At 41.5% G+C, this 19,123-nt stretch overlaps 1 protein-coding gene across 1 annotated transcript in view; it reads right to left on the reverse strand.

Moving 5' to 3' along the window:
• Positions 1-190: 190 nt before the first annotated feature.
• COL6A6 (collagen type VI alpha 6 chain) overlaps positions 191-19,123 on the reverse strand; it is a 94,902-nt gene continuing 75,969 nt past the window's right edge. Inside the window, exons 33-36 of the mRNA XM_084901731.1 lie at positions 15,432-15,528; positions 11,218-11,889; positions 7,822-7,915; positions 191-2,250 (exon numbers count right to left, since the gene is read on the reverse strand). Of these exons, the coding sequence (XP_084757857.1) occupies positions 2,061-2,250; positions 7,822-7,915; positions 11,218-11,889; positions 15,432-15,528 (1,053 nt within the window). The 3' untranslated portion in view covers positions 191-2,060. The remainder of the gene's footprint in view (positions 2,251-7,821; positions 7,916-11,217; positions 11,890-15,431; positions 15,529-19,123) is intronic.

Here is a 19,123-nt window from a genome sequence, read left to right on the forward strand (position 1 = left end):
GTTTTTAAAAGAACTTCATATTTGCAGTATGTTTCGGATCTTTCACCTATTAATGATTAAAAAGGTGATCCAGCTTGGCCAGTGTTGTTCAGTGGTTAGAGTATCGCCCTGTGTACCAAAGGATCCTGGGTTCAATTCCTGGACAGGGACACATACTTGGGATGCAGGTTCAATCCCTGACCCCGGTCAGGGCAGCCAGTTGATGTGTCTCTCACATTGATGTTTTCCTCTTTCAAATAAAATGACACAAAATGCTAAAATAATCTCAATCACCAAGGAAATGTTTGTTTGATGTATTTTACTTATCAATGCAAAACAAATGACAGATACATTTCAAAAGTATTTAAAAACATATTTCCAGCAGTAACGAGAAAGGAGTACTTGTTTATTCCAAACTAGAAAAATTCATTTTATTAAAATACCTCTTAAATATTGCTCATCAATTTCCTGTACTTGGAACATATTTTTTTTTCCTGAATCTCTATGACCACTTAGGATATAAAGAAACCTGATGTGCTCTATGTTTCTCTTATTACCTGAGAATGAATACGGCATTTAAACTCCTTGCCTCATCCAGAAGACATTGGGAGCTCTCTGTATGGAGTTGCCTGAGTAAGGATGGCAGACGCATGGTTTAAAAAAATACTGCAGATAGCTCTTCTTTTTCAGGTTTTATGCACAGAGGTATAGAAACGCAAATCAGACCATACCTACTGGTGGTAGGTGTCTGTAACCATCTGGCCCATACTTCCAAGCAGGTCCTCTCTCATTCCTGAAGAGAGTGATAGCCTTCCCAGCAGGGCCACTGCTACCAACTGTGGAGCCAGCTCTTACAATTTGAGGTAAAGGCTGAACGTTGTATCTAAATTAAATAACGCTGCATTGGTGTTTAGTTGAAAATATCAGCACCATCATGAGATTAGTCATTAATTATATGACCTGGCTGGGGGTAAGGAGAGAGCTGTCAGAGAATGCTGGTGGAGGCCTAACCCCATATGTATTTGAAGATTAAAACATTCACAACTTCCTTATATTTTCCAAACTCAGTGTGCATTTAAGACTCTCTTTAGATTCTGCCAGTCTGGTTTGGTGCAATTCACTGACTTAAGTAGCTATCTGATGGGTAAAAGGAACTCAGCTTCACCCATTGACAAGTGTGTCCTTACTCTCATTGTCTAAAGAATATATGGATGAGTAAAAAAATAATAAATGACAATAATGTGAAAGAATAAGAGACCCCCCAAAAAAAGGCCAGGTAGGAGTCTCTACATCATGAAGAGGGAACTTTCAGCTCAAAGGCAATCATTTATATTCTGGGGTTATTAACCAGTTTCTCAGTGAATTAGGGAGGATTTGAGGGGTGAGGCGGAAGTATGGAAAACTACCCTCTGCTTCTCACTTGTCCAAGCTAACAACTGCAGAAGATGAGAGGAACCTTCCAGTGCATCCCCGTCGGAGGACTACTCAATCCATCCAGAGACAGTGATGTGTTCAAGTGAACTTGTGGAAGGCCAGATTTTTGAAATTACGACATAACAAAAGCATCAATTTCTAAGGTAAATGTTGGGATCTTTCAAAACAACCTTTGGTTAAACAGGTCAGCATTAAACAGTACTAAATTGAGAAGAATGGTTTGGTTTGTAGAAAATGGACTGGACAGAGACCAATAATAATAAGAATTAGCACTGGCTCATGTACACACATGGATACACTATATAAAATTCACCTGCAGATTATAATCGCCATTAGGCTTTTCAAAAATACTTCTTCATTCTGCCATCTTTTAATAACAGTTCTTGAATATATCAGTCTTAGCATGCTGGAATTATCAGGAGTGGTCAAATACTGTAAGTGGACAAGATATATCTTTAATACCAGTGAGCGCAAGGGGTCAAGTTACCGCAATCTCCAACCTGTGGTTTGTCCAATATAGTGGACCTTCAGTCTAGGCAGAATCTAAATAAAAGTGATCCATGATTTTGGCAGTGAGTTTAGTTACATAAGTCCAGAGTCTTACCATGCTTCCCAAGGTTAAATTCTTCAAGCACTTCCTTTATATGTTATTTGGGAACAGTTTTTATCATCTTTCTTCCATTTTTAAAGGTATGGAATGCGTTTCTGGTGAAATTTTGAACAGTATTACCTCTGCTGTTTCTTACTGCTCTTGAAACATATTTTTTATCTTGAAAGAATTTCACCTTTTGTAATACATCTTCTTTACGGGCTGCTTTGTGTGGTCCAGGAACAAAGCTATACAACAAAAGAAGTAAAACATCATAGAAGATAGATGCCATTTCAACGTTAATAGACTATATTAATCTTTCTTCCTAAATTAATTGTTGCACCCATTTCTTATTGCATCCTTCCTTCAGGGTGATTTCATGAAGATGACTAAACTAGGCATTATTAAACTGGGCAGATGTATCAGAAGTTGGTAAGACATCTTGTCAAATGTGCAAAACTAATTTCAACAGCAAGATTTCTTCATGGAACCAGTTACACCCAAAACTTTACATAGTTGGCTCCTGCTTATTCATATTTAGGTGCAAATAGTACCTTGTTAGAGACCACCCTATCTGTACTTTTCCCAGTCCCACTCCCGCTTCTGGTCACTCTGTAAACATGCTCTTATTTTATTCATAATACTTAATATTAGCTGAATTATTTACTTGTAAACTTCTTGGTGATCTGTTCTCCATTCTTCTACCCTCTCAGATGAAATTACGTTTCCCAAGACCATGTCTGGTCCCCATAGTAATCCCAGGAACCAAGAAGAGTGCTGAGCACCTAGCAGACACTTAATATTTGTGTAATGAAAACATAAGTGAATGCCATGTCCTTTCCTCCCTCCCTCCCTCCCTTTCACCTACCCTATACATCCATCCATCCATCCACCCATCCACCCACCCACCTATCCATCCCTCCCTTTCACCTATCCATCCATCCAAATGTTTACTACCCGCTCTATGAAAGCACTGTGGTAGGTATAGTGAGGGACATAGAAAGTGTCCTGTCTGGCAGGTACACAAAGAAGTTGATTGGAAGTGGTAAGTAACCCATCCATGATGAAAGTTGGAGTCTTGAAATACCTTGAGTGTCAAACTGAGAAATCAAGGAATCCTAGAAGCCAAGTGCTGACCAGAAGTTCTAGCCTGTCCAATAAAATCCTCTGCTGCAGAAAATGTCCTGTCTTCACTGGTCACTTGTGGCTATTGAGCACATGAAATGTGCTTAATGAGACCAAGAAACTGAATTTTTTAATTTCATGTAATTGAAAGCTAGTGGGCTCCTATATTGGATAGCACAGGAAGGGAGCCATACAGCTAGCATTGTTTTATACTTACAGGGAAGTAGTGGAAAGACTTTGGGTTTAAAAAACATTTTTATATTCCATTTCCTCTACTTAATGTTTTGCTCAGAGTTGAGCAGCTCTAAGCAAATCATTTATGTAGAGTGGTCCTTGTTTCTTCAGGTATAAAATGAGGATAAAAAAACAACCTATGCTGTTGTGAGCAATAAGTCACAATCCACAGGTTGAGAACTACTGTAGAGCCTAATTCCATTAGATAACACAGACATTTACATTACGATTCATTAACAGTAGTAAAATTACAATTGGCGGTCTGCTTACCCCCAACGGCCCCTGCCATTCTATCCTGGCCTGATCACCCTCCGGTGACCCAAGGTCCCAGCCCCTCCTTTTTTTTTTCCCCAGCGCCTCCTTGAGCGGAGGCCAGGGCCGGCTGGAAACAAGTATCTAGGATTTATTTATCTTCTATAATTGAAATTCTGTAGCCCTGAATGGAAGGGCTTGGCCTCTTCCATTGCCGGGGCAACCCAGGCCTCCTGTATGCTCCAGCTCCTGGCCGCCATCTTGTTTGGGTTAATTTGCATACTCACTCCTGATTGGCTGGCAGACATTGCTTGGTATGGCAGAGTGATGGCTAATTTGCATGTTTCTCTTTTATTAGTGTAGATCAGTGTTTCCCAAAGTGTGGTAATGCATACCCCCAGGGGTACAAGAAGAGTTTGGTGGGGGTACGAGTTGCACCGGAGTTTGGTGGGGATATGCACTACACCGTGTTTAGCTGCGCCTAATTCTATATTCTCATGAGTATGGGGGGTACTCAGCATTACGAAAATTATAGAAGGGGTACATATATGTCAAAAGTTTGGGAAACACTGGTGTAGATAATCATTTGATTATCTTGTTTGAGAACCATAAAGAGTTTATATAGTTATCCTGCTCTATGTTGCTCAGATACTTCTTTACTGATTGGTAACACCAACACTAGGTAGTCAAGATAAAACAGTCAATTCATCTTGCAAAGCTGGATAGAATGAGGTGGAAGGGACTATAGGTTTCAGTTCTCTGTGATCGCAGATTCCTCATCTACACAGATAATCAGGACTCAGCCATACTGCATTTACTAGTCAACTGGGTTCATTGGAGTAGAAAATGCAGACAAGATTGCTTCTATTTTGAGAGTCCTTTTTATTTTAACATACATTTTGTGTCTCAACAAACATATGTTGGAAAGCAAAATTACAACAGATGTATTATTCATATGGCATTGGTGACTGTCCATTTTTACAATTCAGTTCTGGCTCTGGTCTGTCAGTGCTTTCAAGCCTGGCCAAGTCCTTCCCTGGCTGACTGAATCAAACAATATGCAGGCAGCTCTCTGCTTTTTATTGCCTCTGAGCAGATCTGAGTGCTTACAAAGAGGCTTCCCTGCAATCTTGCCCTCACTGGCCATCTGTGTCCTTGCTTGATTGTGTTTGGGTTCAGTTCCTTTCTTTTTTCCATCTGATAAGAACCAGCTTCTACCTACATTTCTTTAAATCTCACAGCAGAATGATCTAATTCTTATGCAGGTCATTCTGAGGCCACTTGCCTCGCAGGCACTCTCATGTTCCTCAATCTGTGCTCAGTTCTGCCTCACTTCCCTCGAAAGGCTCAGGCAGGAAGTTTCAGGAGCAGCTACACGCCTTGTTACCTTTCATTATAGTCTTTGGTCACTTGGAAGAGGCCTCGTGTGGCCCAGCCTAACACACCATCAGGGAGCTCCCCAAGCGAGGTATGGGCTTCATGTCTCAATTTCTGCTGTCCCAGTCAGTTCCTAGCATTTCACCATTTTGTTTACAAAAGAGAAGCTGAGCCTCCAGATATATATATCTAAGGCAAATGGGAGGGGAGGCAAATACAATAAATTTCCCTTCCAAAGGCACTGTGAATACTGGCCTCATATTGTTCTTCAAAGGATCGGAGAGTCATTTCCGAAAATGTCTCTGAATTTGCATAAGCTGACTAGTGCATTTGCCTTCACAGTTGTGGCCCAATGCATTTTGAGTGGAGCCCAAGGCTAATCGGAAGCCCTTCCCACACTTCCAGGCACCTGCAGCAGGGGGAGCTCTGCTCTTGGTGGACTGACAGCACAGGCATGTTGCAGGCCTGACTTCAGGAAGCATTTGCTGCTGGACAGTTCCCTGCCTCTCAGCAAGGTGAAAGGAGCCATTCCAGGCTGGGGCTTCCTCGCTTCTTTTTGGAGCTGGAGCTTCTGGATCAGGAGTGCTTCTCTGGTCCTGACCACCACACAGAAATGCACACTATGCACAACCATTATTTTTGAAACACAGTTTTTCTAAGTTGACAAAAATTTCCTCCCAGTGATTTTAAGGTTCTCAATAGCACTGTCACTACTGATAACTCAGCTGCCAGTCTCATAGTTTCTGTGTAGCTGAGCTTTCCAGCGGCTTTCAGTTTTCTTGTCATGGTATTCTGCATTCTCCTAACCCTGTGGTTTGCAAACTGCGACTCACGAGCCACATGCGGCTCTTTGGCCCCTTGAGTGTGGCTCTTCCACAAAATACTACGGCCTGGGCAAGTCTATTTTGAAGAAGTGGCGTTAGAAGAAGTTTAAAAATTTTGGCTCTCAAAAGAAATTTCAATTGTTGTACTGTTGATATTTGGCTTTGTTGACTAATGAGTTTGCTAACCACTACCCTACCCCATGCTTGTCTTCTTTTTATTTAGTCTGCCTGTTACACTTCATCTTTCCTTCATCTTTTAATTCATCTTTCATAATTTCTTGAAAGTGGTCATCTCTTTGTGTCTTTCAATATTCTCTCATTTATTTTTTCTATTTTATCTTTCTAGAAGCCCAATTTGATAAGTCTTTTCATTCTGTACTGCATGTAAATTATATTTATCTTCTCTGCATTCTGGATAATTTCTTCATATATATTTTCCAGTTCATTGTTTCGCTTCAGATGTGTCCGTTACCTGAATCCATCCATTGAGTTTTACAAGTTATTTATTTTTAAAATGGATAAATGCACAGGAATATTGGGAAGTAGAGACTCATGAATAAATACCTTTATACTTTTTTTCACCTAAATGATTCTTCAACTGTTCCCGTCTTGCTACTCCGTGTGTATGTACACACATGTATATCTATATACACACATATATGCATACACACACATATACACCATCCTACTTCCTCTTCAGAAAACCATCTGATGGTAGGCTGCAGCCATCAGGCATGTTACTCTTAAATACTTCACCACACCTGTCTCAAAAGCAAAGCCATTCTTGTACTGACATGATACCATTACCACACATAAGGAAATCCAATGAATCAATAATATCATTCAGCAAATTGTTCATACTCTACTTCTCTGTCATTTGTATAAGCTTTTCCTTTTTAACTAGAATCAAATCAAGATTTACAATATTACATCTGACATCTGACTACTATGTCTCTAGTCTTCCCCATCCCAGAGCAGTGAGTGCCCCACATCTCTGCAGCTCGTGACACTGAAACCCATGAAGAGTACAGGCCAGCTTTCTGAAGAATAGTCCACATTCTGGAACTGCCCAGTGGTTTCCTCCGTATTAGACTTGGCTCAAACATTTCCAGCAACTATCTCACAAAGGTGTGGTGTCTCCTGCATCATCGCGGGAGGCACATCATATCAGTCCTTAGTTCAAAGTGGGTGCTGCCTGATCTTACTGCCAGATCTCACCACTTAAAGGCACACCTGCCGCTTTGTATTACCAAGTAACATGGGAGTGGTTCCCGGAGACTGTGTGATTAGCCTGCTCCCCCACAACCTGTCATCCCATTGTTCCTTGAGCCCTGCTGACTCAGTTGTGACATTTGGGATTACAAATTGGTGGTTTTCTAATTCTACCGTTTCTTCCACATTAACTGGCATACTTCTATAAAGAAGTTTTTACCCCCTCCTCCTTTTTTTTGTTTCTCTACAGAGTTGTGGATTTTAAAAAAACAGTATGTTTTCATCTATTACTCTCATTATTCTTTTTAATATTCAGATTTTCCCAAACTGGGCCAGTGAAAATCCTTTCAAGATAGCTTCATTTTCCTTTTGATACGTTGCTGTGAGTTTTTGACTACTCTCTTGCTTTCTGGCATAACAAATATTCCAGGCTTACACTGCACTTTCTCCATTGCAGCCTAGAATTAGCTGTCACACCAAAAAACCCTAGTTCCTTTTAGTAGGGAATGCTGTTTAGAAACCAAGATCTAGTCATTAGTTATGCTCACTGCTACTGGGGAGTCCCAATGACTGTTTTATTTCAACAATTAGATTTTCCACTTTAAAAAACACACACACCTCTATTTGTTGTTTTTCAAATCAACCTGGTCCCTTTTGATTATCTCGTCTCCTCAGATTATATTTTCATATGGTTTAGCAATAGATTTTATCCAAATAGGATGGAGTAGGAGGAAGAAAGGAAGGGGGAGGCAGGAGGGTACCTCCATTTACCAAGTAATGCCAAGCAGATAATACCTTCTCAACTGCTGTGGGGGCTGCTTCAGGTTTGCGGAGCTGAGCCTGTTGCACTTCGTTTTGAAGTTTATTGGTGGATATTTGTTGAGTGCACCTAGGAAGAGAAAAAATTGTGATGAGTCTCTTATGTATGGCTATTAACATTTAGCAAAAATGCTCTACATGCAAAGTGTTCACATCATAGTTTTCAACATTCACCAAAGGAAGATACTGATTAGGGCTGCCACAGAAGATGGGAGTCTATTTCTCAGAGGAGTCTCTAAAACTGGGGTTTAAAAATACATTTCTGGCCCTAGCCGGTTTGGCTCAGTGGACAGAGCATTGGCCTGCGGACTGAATACTCCTGGCTTCGATTCCAGTCAAGGGCACATGCCCAGGTTGCAGGCTTGATCCTCAGCAGAAGGTGTTCAGGAGGCAGCCAATGAATGACTCCTCTCATCATTGATGTTTCTCTCTCCCCCTCTCCCTTCCTCTCTGAAATAAAAAATAAATAAAATAGAAATGCATCTCTGCCAAATTTATAGGTGGAGAGTTCGGCTTACTTTTCAATAAAAGTAAAAGCTTCTAAAGTTGGTCAAATATTAGAGGAGCTATCCTGAGCCAGTCCTAAGAGTCCGGCCTCTAATTGACACAAATTAATCAGAAGTTTTTTGGTTTTTTTTTCAGGGGGGAAGGGGGAAAAGGGGGGGATAAGGACACATATGTAATACTTTAATCAATAAAGAAAAAAAGAAGTTATTTTCATTTGCTCCTTTGAAATAACAAAATGCAAAGGGAAAACAATATTCCCTCTATGGTCTCTGTATCATTAACAACAGAAACGATAGCGCCATCTTGGGTTTAATTCAGCAGTGCCTCATTTCATTTGGAAGTGTATTAATTTCTCAGGATAATAAAGCATGCCTCTTACCACATCATTTAAACATTCTAAAACCATCTTAACTTAAAAAAATGTATTATTTATTTCCTTGAAGCATTAAATTGGACAGATTTGTTTAAAAAAAAAAAAAAAAAACTAAAAAAAACACACCGTTAAATCTCTTCCTCGTAACTCAGGGTCATCCTATGTAACACATTCGTCTGGGCTGCGAGGCAGCACCGTTTGTAGAATGGGCTGGGGCTGCTGGGCTGGGTGGCCCCAGACTGTGACATTCCCCTTATTGTGCATCTGAATTTTAATTGTTTATCGATCTTAACTCTGTTTGCCAGTCATTTTGTTTCTCATAGAAAACGTGTTGATGCTGATATGGACTGTGCTTAACAGCCAACTGTATCACAGCAGTGTGTTAAATAAGAGTCACAACCTTGAGAGGGCGCTGGGCTAGAATTAGGGAGGGCAGGGACCATGTCTGGTTTTGTCACTTCTGATACTCTGCACCTGAACAGTGAGTGGCTCATGCGTAATAAATGCATGAGAATGTTGTGTGGGTGAGTGTGAGTCTGTGTGCCTGCTATGGAATTAAGTATGCAGGCTTGAGTATGATTATGTCAGAGTCTTCTTCTGCTTCTTGTCCTTTCACAGCTAGATTTTAAAAATTGAAGATCTCTAGATACTTAATTTCTAGAAAAGTGGTGTATAACAGTCATGGTTATAGTTTTCCAAAAAGCACTTTCTGTATCTCACCTACTCCCAAGCAATTCTTAAAAACATCTCTTTCCCTTTCTCTGGTAGTGGTGTCATTATCTAATCATATACAGGCATACTTGTTTATTGTGCTTCACAGATTTTGTTTATTTTATAAACTAAAGGCATGACCTTCCACCAGCAGAAAGATTATGATAAACATAAATGTAGCTTTATTGCAGTAGTCTGGAACCAAACCCGCAATATCTCTGGGGTATGCCTGTAGTGTGACTAATTACCATGAAACACCTCTGAGAATTTGGTGGGTCTGGGGAAGGAAATTCCATCTTAAACTTCTCATATGAAGCTTTTCTTTGGTTTCTCAGAGCCTTTAAAGATGTTCTTTTGTTTTATCCTTACAGGTGCCTTCAGTTACTTCTCTCAGCATGACTCCTAGCATGACTCTTAGCCCCCATTTGTTCTAGCTCCTCTCTCTAGTTCCTGTTCTGGATCACACCCACATCGCTTTCATTCTGGGAGCTTACTGCTCCCCCATCAGTATTTCTCAAACCACATGCACATGTGCATCACCTCGGGATTTTGATAAAAGGCAGACTCTGGCTCAGAATGCCTAGGATGGGGCCCGGGATTCTGCATTTTTTCACAAGCTCCCAGGTGATCTGATACTGTATGTCCTAGACTCTCACTTGAATGGCAGAGTCTCAGGGACAATTGCTCAGGGCTTCTCAGACCTCACGGGTGCTGACTGGTCGGTGTCTTTGCAGCCCTAATGGCTGTCACTACATAATGCCAGTGGCAAGTTTGGGATACAGTCAGAACCTCCCAATGCAGGGCACTCTTTTGCCTGCATGTTCACTTTTATTTATCTGTACTCCAAGGGCTCATTTACCATGAAAACACTCAGAAACTCAACCAAGGGCTTTTCAGCCTCCGGAATCACACATGATTAGCACATGGCTTCTTTGTATGCATCTCTTTGCATTCAAAATGAACTTCAGATTTTCAAGGCAAGCTCATTTCAAGAAATATGGCCATGATTTAAAAAATATTTTTTATGGGCACCAGTTGCACTAATTACTGGCATCATAAAAAGTCATTAACAAGACTGAGAAAGTTTGGCAAGGATGTATCTTCCATCCTGACAGGTACAAATGGTTATCTCCTCATACTCCAGACTCTGCCTTTTGAACTTGTAAAAGCCAAGCCAAGAATTGAATTTTTCTGTGGCTCTTTTCTTATGAGTTAATGCAGTGGTTGACAAACTGTGGCTCGCGAGCCGTGGTTTGCCACTCTGTTGGCTAATGAGTTTGCTGACCACTGACCTAGACTCAGATTCCAATATTTATACACTGTTGTTGTTCCTTGTGATGAAGCCCCTATCTCAGTGGTCGGCAAACTCATTAGTCAACAGAGCCGCAGTTTGCCGACCACTGTAATGGATGACACTTTCCATTAAAGGTCAGATTGTTAATGTCCCATGGCAAAAGGACTTCTACTTTATAGCTGAAGTCCAGCCTGAGGCTCCACAGCCCCAGACTCTATTGCCCCGTGCAGACAGATACATGAGCAACTGCTTGCTATAACCGTTTCTCCATAGGAGCCACAGACTTAAGAAAGATGAGCCAGCAAATGAAAAGCTTAGGGATCAGAGGCTCCCTCCCACCACCATTCATCATTACATGTTTTCCTTTCTGACCCTGCAGTGCCCTGGAAGACATGCATGAAGTTTCCAAAAATCCATGTCAGCTTGTCGACCCTTCTGTACCAAGTGCACTCCAACCATGCAAGGAACAACAGATTTTATGACTTACGCCTGACTGAATTGATAAAGGACTTCACAAACTTCACACCGTATCTGTGGTCAGGTTTATGGATTCGACCAAGCTGGACCAAGTGGTGATCCAGAGGCTGGCTGGCTAGATCTTCCAGTTCCTTGTCATTCCAAGTAGGGCCCAAGGAAAACACAAACAGGGCATAGCCTTCACATTTGGCTTTCAGAGATTCTTTCTTTAGGGTTTCTCTGTCCAAGTGACTCGTTTCCCCAGCAGATATCACAAATATGACCTTGTTTCTTCTCAGGTTCGGCACACCGAAAAAGACATTGTCCAGGGTCCACTGTAAGGCATGGCCGATAAAAGCTTCTCCGTTTAGCTGTTGAACTGATTCCTCTACGTGCCTCTTCATGCGGCGCCTGCTGTTGTAGGTGGTGAGGTTGAACTCAGTTCTAACGGGACTCTCCTGAGTGTTGGGTAGGAAGTTGGGGGGAGCATGGCTTAACAGGGCGACCCGGTCTCCAGTGACAGAGGTCTCGGGCTCTGAGGTGATTTCAAAGTGATCTAACAGCGCTCCCAGGAGGTCTCTCATGTCCTCAAATTCAGCACTCCCCACGTGTCGGGAGGCATCCAGCAGGAAAGCCGCATCCATGTAAGACTGCACGGGGGGTGGTCTGGCTTGATCACAAGAAGCATCTGGCTTGCAGAAATCTGCAGACCAAAAGGCACCTACGGTTACTGAACAGAAGTGAGCAGAACAGGAAAGACAGCATCTCAAAGATTTCAACATCTGTAAACTGTACGATCTTTGATTTTAAAATAGTTACTAAATGACTCTGACATAAACACCAGGAGGATTTCCTAGTATATGGTTTTTGCATCTGTGTCCAAAAGTACAGATTTTTATACCCAGCCTGGCTCTTTATTACACTCACTAACACGATCTGATTTTTATTTTCATTTTTCATTGTTGACACTATTACAGATGTCCCTCGTTTCCCCCACCTTGGCCCACTTCACCTAGCCCCTTCCCCCCCCATCCCCTGGCCTTTACCACACTGCTGTCTGTGCCCACGGGCTATACATATATATTCTTTGGCTAATCTCCCACTTTCTTTTATCCAGTCCTCCAAGCCTCTCTTCCTTCTGATATTTGTCAGTCTGGTACATTTATCCATAACTTTTAAAACTTAAGCTGTTTTCAATACGAGTTTCTTCTTAGCTGTTTTTTAAGTTTATAAAGATCAGAGTGGACAATGTATCTCATGCTGTTAAGAGTATACTGGCCCAGTCTGTTGGAGCGTCATCCCATACACCAAAAGGTTGCAGGTTCGATTCCTGGTCATGACCCAATCCCCGGTCTGGGTGTGTACAGGAGGCAATCAATTGATGTTTCTCACATCAATGTATCTCACTCTCTAAAAAATCAATAAACATCCTTAGGTGAGGATTAAAAAAAAAGTATACTGTATTATAACACAAAATGATCTATCTACTTGACAATATACAGGTTAAACCCATGACCTTTATCCTTATGCTCACACTGTTCTATGAAAAGTAATCTGTTTAAAAGGTGGAATGAAGAAATCAACGAATCTTCTATTTCAATTTGAATAAAGGATTATAATTCGGTGTCTCTCTGTGTAGACATTAAGGGCAATGCTATTCTTTATTTTTGTATTTTCATAGTGATTATTAGTTGAAAGCTCAATATATGTTTGTTAAATAAATGAATATAAATAATGCATGTTAAGAAACTTTCATAGCATGTGATCATTTTAATAAATATGTATAACTCATTTAACAAAAAATGTGTAGTAATAAAAACAGTAAATTCTTTTGACTCTGCCATACGAATATTCAGAGAAATAAAAAAATGGAAATATTCTAAAGGTCACCTAATCTTCTAATTTTGGAGGCGACACTGAAGGCAGGCAAGTAAAACAATTTCATCAAAGGATAGCAGTATTTCTAGAAGTTTCTACGTATGAAGTCAGTGTTGTATTGATAGAGACAGGGCCATGTGGTATAATGGTGAGGAGGCCCTTGGCTTGAGAAGCAGGATTCCTGATTTTCGGTCTCCCTGTACCCAGGAACACTCTCTGTGCCTCTATCCAAGACACCACTGGGCCCCGATTCTGCACAACCAGGTCGTTGGATTAGATCCACCCAGAGAGCCCTTCCAGGATTGACATTCTGTAGTCCTAGGTTTTCAGGAATAGTTAATGGTTAAGGATGGGAATGGCCTCTTTAAAAACCAAAGGGAAGAAAAATGCGAATGGAATAACATGTGTGTGGACAGCTGGTACTTAGATATGAGCCCGGGCTGCAAATGAAAGCCATTCGATGAAAGGTTAATAACCAGAATGCAGATCCTAGGGGATGTAGCAAACTTCCTAGCTTCATTCTTGTTCATGGACTCCCTGTGGCTCTGGACAAGTTACATTTCCCTAACTAACATTCAGTAAAATTTTATGACCATATTTAATAGTCAGATGACTGAACAGTCACCTGTGTGCAAGGCAGTTTCTAAAACCAGGGACAGCAGGCTGCCCATTTGCTCAATTTTGTGGGGGTTTTTAATTGCGGGAAATGAGAGCCAAAATATCTTCCCTTAAATGCCTAGGAGACAAAACAAGGGTTCGAGCCAAGAAATGAAGCCAAAATCTATCCCCAGTCACACATGTGCAACTTCTGACTGTTCAACATACAGCATACTGCGGTAACTGACATGTTTGAGAGCGAACTGAGAGCACAGAGGGTGGGATGTAGCTCCCCACAGTATGGTTAGCACTTTGAGTGCTCTGAGTAAGAATGCCAGGGCCTAACACTCTGTGCAATTGAAAGAGGCGGGGATAGAGGAGAGAGTGGGAGGGGGGGGAGAAAGGGAAAGATGGAGAAAAAGAGAGAGAGAGAGAGGGCAAGGGGAAGGAGGGGGAAAGAGGTGGGGAGGAAAGGAGAGAGATTGATTAGAGGAAAGCAGAGGGGAAGACAGGAAGAAGGGAGGATTATTAGGAAAAGTTCTGCTTCTGCCTCTGAGTCACTACCTCCCTGTGAGGTCAGTTGTACAGCGAGCATTAGCATCCCATTGGTAAACGTGGAGAAGGAGAGGAATTAAACATTTTCTTCGAGGCCAAGTACAGTTTCAAGGGGTAGAATAATGGGATCTCTGCCATCATAAATTTGCAGGTGTTTTAAAGCTAGTTTTCTTGGGTTGGATCTGGCTGCCAGGCCCTGAGCAAATGATTTCATCTCTCTAGTCCGCGTTTGTACAATGGCGGTAATAACAGTTCAAACATTTTAGGGTGATTTCTTATCGATTGAATGAAACAGAAAAATGCTTGAAACACAATAAACACCATAGCTTAGGTGTTAATGATCATCACCATTATCATCAGTGCTCTGTAAAGCAGTTAGACCAGGCACAGTTTCTAATAAATGCTTGATAACTCAGCCATCACACCCACCAGTGATCTCAGCAGCTTTCACGCGTTTCATAATTCCTAGAATACTCAAATACAGGTTAGCCAGTTCCCCAGCTAGACCTGTAGACTGTAAAAACACAACCACACACAAGCCAGGCCTGTAAATCGTGGTTGGTGCTTCATATTTGGAAGCCCATGAAGCATCTTTCGACTGAGAAACGCAAGGATTTCTGCTAATTTCCACTTATACTGTAAAACATTTCTTTGGGGTGTGAATATTTGGGATTTAGAAACACATAAATATACTTTTATAGCAGGGGTGGGGAACCTTTTTTCTGCCAACGACCATTTGGATCTTTATAACATCATTCATGGGCCATACAGAATTATCACCTTCAAAATTAGCCTGCTCTATTTGGTCAAACATTTAATTAACTCACCCCTAATGCCTTGGCAGACCAAATGATTTTGCGGGCCTTGTATGGCCTGCCGGTCACACTTTTCTTGCCTCTGCTTTATAGAATGAAAAACTTGGCAACAAGACGGGCTACATTTTTCTAAAAAATCCTTGCTGGTTCCTGGAAGCTGCATGAGGCAGAGAGGCCTGGGAATGCAATCCTCCTGCTGTGGTACCCAGGAGGAGCCCCTGCTCGGAGCTGAGAGGCCCCATCTGTGGACGATGCCGTGTGATGAGGTGAGCCCAGGGCCCCAGGGACACTCTCCCAAGGCCACCCATGTCCTCGCTGCCAAGTTCCAGCCGGTCCTGCCAAGGGTGACTCAACGTGCTTAACGGGCCCGATCAAAAGCTGGTCTCTCTGTGGGTCTTACCGTAGCAGAACGTGCACCTCTGCAGTCTCTCTAGTGCTGGCATGTAGTCGGTCCCGGATGGAACCACTATTACTTGGAACGTGCCCGTGTCGTCGATCTGTGAGGAGAAGTGAGAGAAAGAACAGCGTCGTGGGTGGGGCTGCCAGAACTTCCCAGGACTGTTCGGAGAACTGGGATGTGGTGAGAGCAATGCTGCTGCTGCTTCTAAGAAGGCCGAGAGGAAGCACTGCTGGTCAGGGTGGTGAGAGCCCTGCCTGGGTGTGAGCCCTGAAGCTCCCTTTAGCTGTATGACAAGTTATTCTGCCTGTTTCCTCCTCTGTCAAATGGAATAACCATACGCCTAGCAAACAAGGCTACTGAGTGATTCAACATTGAAAAGCACTTTCTGGCCCTGGCCGATTTGGCTCAGTGGATAGAGAGTCAGCCTGCAGACTGAAGAGTCCCAGGTTCGATTCTGGTCAAGGGTATGTACCTTGGTTGCGGGCACAACCCCAGAAAGGGGTGTGCAGGAGGCAGCTGATTGATGTTTCTCTCTCATTGACTCTCTATCCCTCTCCCTCTCTATAAAAAATCAATAAAATATATTTTAAAAAGAAAAGAAAAGAAGAGCATTTATTGGCACAGGGTGGGTGCCACTTGGGTCATGAGAGACCACTAAGCACTTTCTATCCATTAAGTTTTTTTTCTTATGTTCACCATCTCTGTTTTACAGATGAGAAAACTGAAGCTCAAAGAAAGTTTAAAGTAGTAGGACAAGGGTCGCAGGGTCTGGGCAGTTCTTACTAAATGTTCTTCTTATTAAACTAGAGGCCCGATGCACAAAATTCATGCACTTGGGGGTGGGGGAGTTCCCTTAGCCTGGTGTGCGCCCTCTCACAGTCCAGCAGCCCTTGGGATGTGCTGTATCCCCTGAGCCTAGGATAGCACCTGGTATATATGAGGTGCTCACAAAGATTTGTTGGATGAATGAACCTTGGGACCAATTCTGACTTGTATCTGCATCTATTACTCTTCTGTACAAGGCATGTTTGGAGCCAATTCTGTGCAGGGTCTTTGTCAAGAATTTGTACTTTCATTGGTGCCTTTTAGAGATGAACTTCCTCAAGAAAGGAGCAGAGCCTCTAGGTGATTTGGGTAGAACGTATAGGTGGCATGTTAACATGCAAAAGACTTAAAATAAACCAACAAAATAGGTTTTCTTAAGTTATATGATGTGCATATACCTCTGCACAAGTGATGGAATTGTGTCAGTTTAAGTTTATATCCCAAATACCCTCTATTTATTTGCATTAGGTATTAAGTTATCCCCTGTTTTGTGGCTAAATAAAGCCAACGGCCAACATGGGCTCTCAATAAACACAGGGAATTATGAGGATTCTGGGAGTAACCAAATCCACTTACAGAAATTGGAGCTCCTGCATCTCATAGCAGCTTCATTTGCTGGCCCTAGTCTTTTCTAATTTATGTGCATTTTCTTCTCTGAGGCTGACATTATCAGTCTGATCATTTGCATAATTCTTAGTTCAGTGAGGCCAATAGCAGTTTTAGTTCCTCTACAACCTAGATTTCAATATTGTTAAACAGATTTCAGTTCAATATCAAGCAAAGAAATGATAATAAAGCAAAAGCTACCTTCTTGAGTGTTTGCTATGTACTAAGCTCTGATGCCCAGCAGCACATCATTTCATCTTCACAACAACTCGAGGAAACAGGTGCTGCTGGCTCTGTTTTACAGTCTAGTGCTTCGTTTTAACTCAGCCCTGCTTGTTTGATCACCTTCACAGAAAATTACAAAGTGGGAAAGGTCAAAGACCCATTAATTCTAGCCTCCAGTCTCTGGGAAAGATAGGTTAGAAGTCATTGAGTTAGAAGTCACTTCAGAGGGTGAGTGACTGCCCCTATGAAAGGCCTTCAGGCAAAGGTGATTCCTTACCACCTACACTGAGCCAGCTAGTCCATGCCAACGGTACATCAATCTTGCCTCGAGAAAATTCTTTCTTAACTCTAACCTGGAGTTTCCTTCTGCTACCAATCCCAGTTTCTCTAATATGAAATTTTGCTATCTTGGCATTCAGCTGGTTAATTTTCTCCAGTTATAATTTTTTACACTCTTGAAGACAGCGATCCAGTTGCTTCTGACTTTCATTCCTCCAAATGAAATAGTTTTCCAGTGTGTGGCCTTTTATTCAGGTTGTGTCTTCCAAGGCCTTTGGCTGCTCCATGGCTCCACACAAGTGCAGAAAACATATATTGGGCCAACACAGAGGACAGGAAGGACACTTGGTTGGGTTCAGCAGGTCTTTTTTAAGAGAGCCCTGCCACCGAGCCACTATGGGCAGGTGTTTTAAAGGTTAGAACGGCTAGCTTCAAAAAACGAACAACAACAAAAAAACAAACAAGAAGTAACAAGTACTGGTGAGGATGTGAAGAAAAAGGAACCCTTGTGCACTCTTGGTGGAGTGTAAATTGGTTCAGTCATTATGAAAAACAGCATTCCTCAAAATACTAAAAATAGAACTATCATTTGATTTAGCAATTCTTGTTCTGGCTATTTATAGAAAAAACCCCACCAAAATCACTAACTCAGAAAAGTCTCTGCACCTTATGTTCATTGCAGCATTATTTATAGCAGCCAAGACGTGGAAAGGACTTGTGTCTGCCAATGGATAAATGGATAAAGACATATATGTATGTGTACAATGGAATATTACTGAGCCATAAAAAGGAATAAAAGTTTGCCATTTGTGACAGCAGAGATGGAATTCAAGGGCATTATACACAAGGAAACAAATCAGACAGAGAAAGACAACATCATATTATCTCACTTATGTGTGGAAACTAAAAACAAAACCTTAACTCACACAGGGAACAAGTTTGATAGTTGCCAAAGGTGTGGGGTGGATGGGTGAAAAGGGTGAAGGGAGTAAAAAGGTAAACATTTCCAGTTTTAAAATAAATACGTCATGGGGATGTGATGTACAGCACGATTATAGTTAATGCAAGCTGCCAAGATAGTAAATCTTAAAAGTTCTTCTCATCGCAAGGAAAAAACAAATTTTATAACTGTGCGGTGACAGATGTTAACTAGATTTTTTGTGGTGACCATCTGGTAATATATACAGATATTGAATCGTTATGTTGTGCACCTGAAACTAATATAATGTTATGTGTCAATTATACCACCATTCAAAAAAAAAAAAAAAAGGTCACCTCGATCCCAGATTTCTTTAGGAATGCTACACAGTAAGAATTTAATCCTCAGCCTAAGAAGCTATCACTAGAATGGCTTTTCCTTTATAACATCTAGATAGTTACATGATCGGTGAAGCCATAAAATCAGTCAATTGGTTATCATTGTAGAGTAACAATTACTTATTCTGTCCATAAAGTGACATCCAGGAATGTTTATTGGTCTTCCTGACTGAGTATCCTGACACCCAGAAGCAACTCAGAGTCCCTAGGAAACTTGGGTTCAAGTCCTGGCTTGGCCACTTCTTAGCTGTGTGACCCTGGGCATTTAGGCTAACTTCTCGGTTTTCTCAAAATATCACTGGAATAACAATTATACTTATGTCATACAAAGTACCTTTTAGAATTAAACAGGATACTGTATGTAAAGGGCTTAGCACGCTCCTGGTCTCAATAGTATAATTCTACTTATAGAATTATAATTCTAGTTATAGAATTTTAAT

This window comes from Pipistrellus hanaki, assembly GCF_964339955.1.
Source record: "Pipistrellus hanaki genome assembly, chromosome: 13".
Taxonomy (NCBI): domain Eukaryota; kingdom Metazoa; phylum Chordata; class Mammalia; order Chiroptera; family Vespertilionidae; genus Pipistrellus; species Pipistrellus hanaki.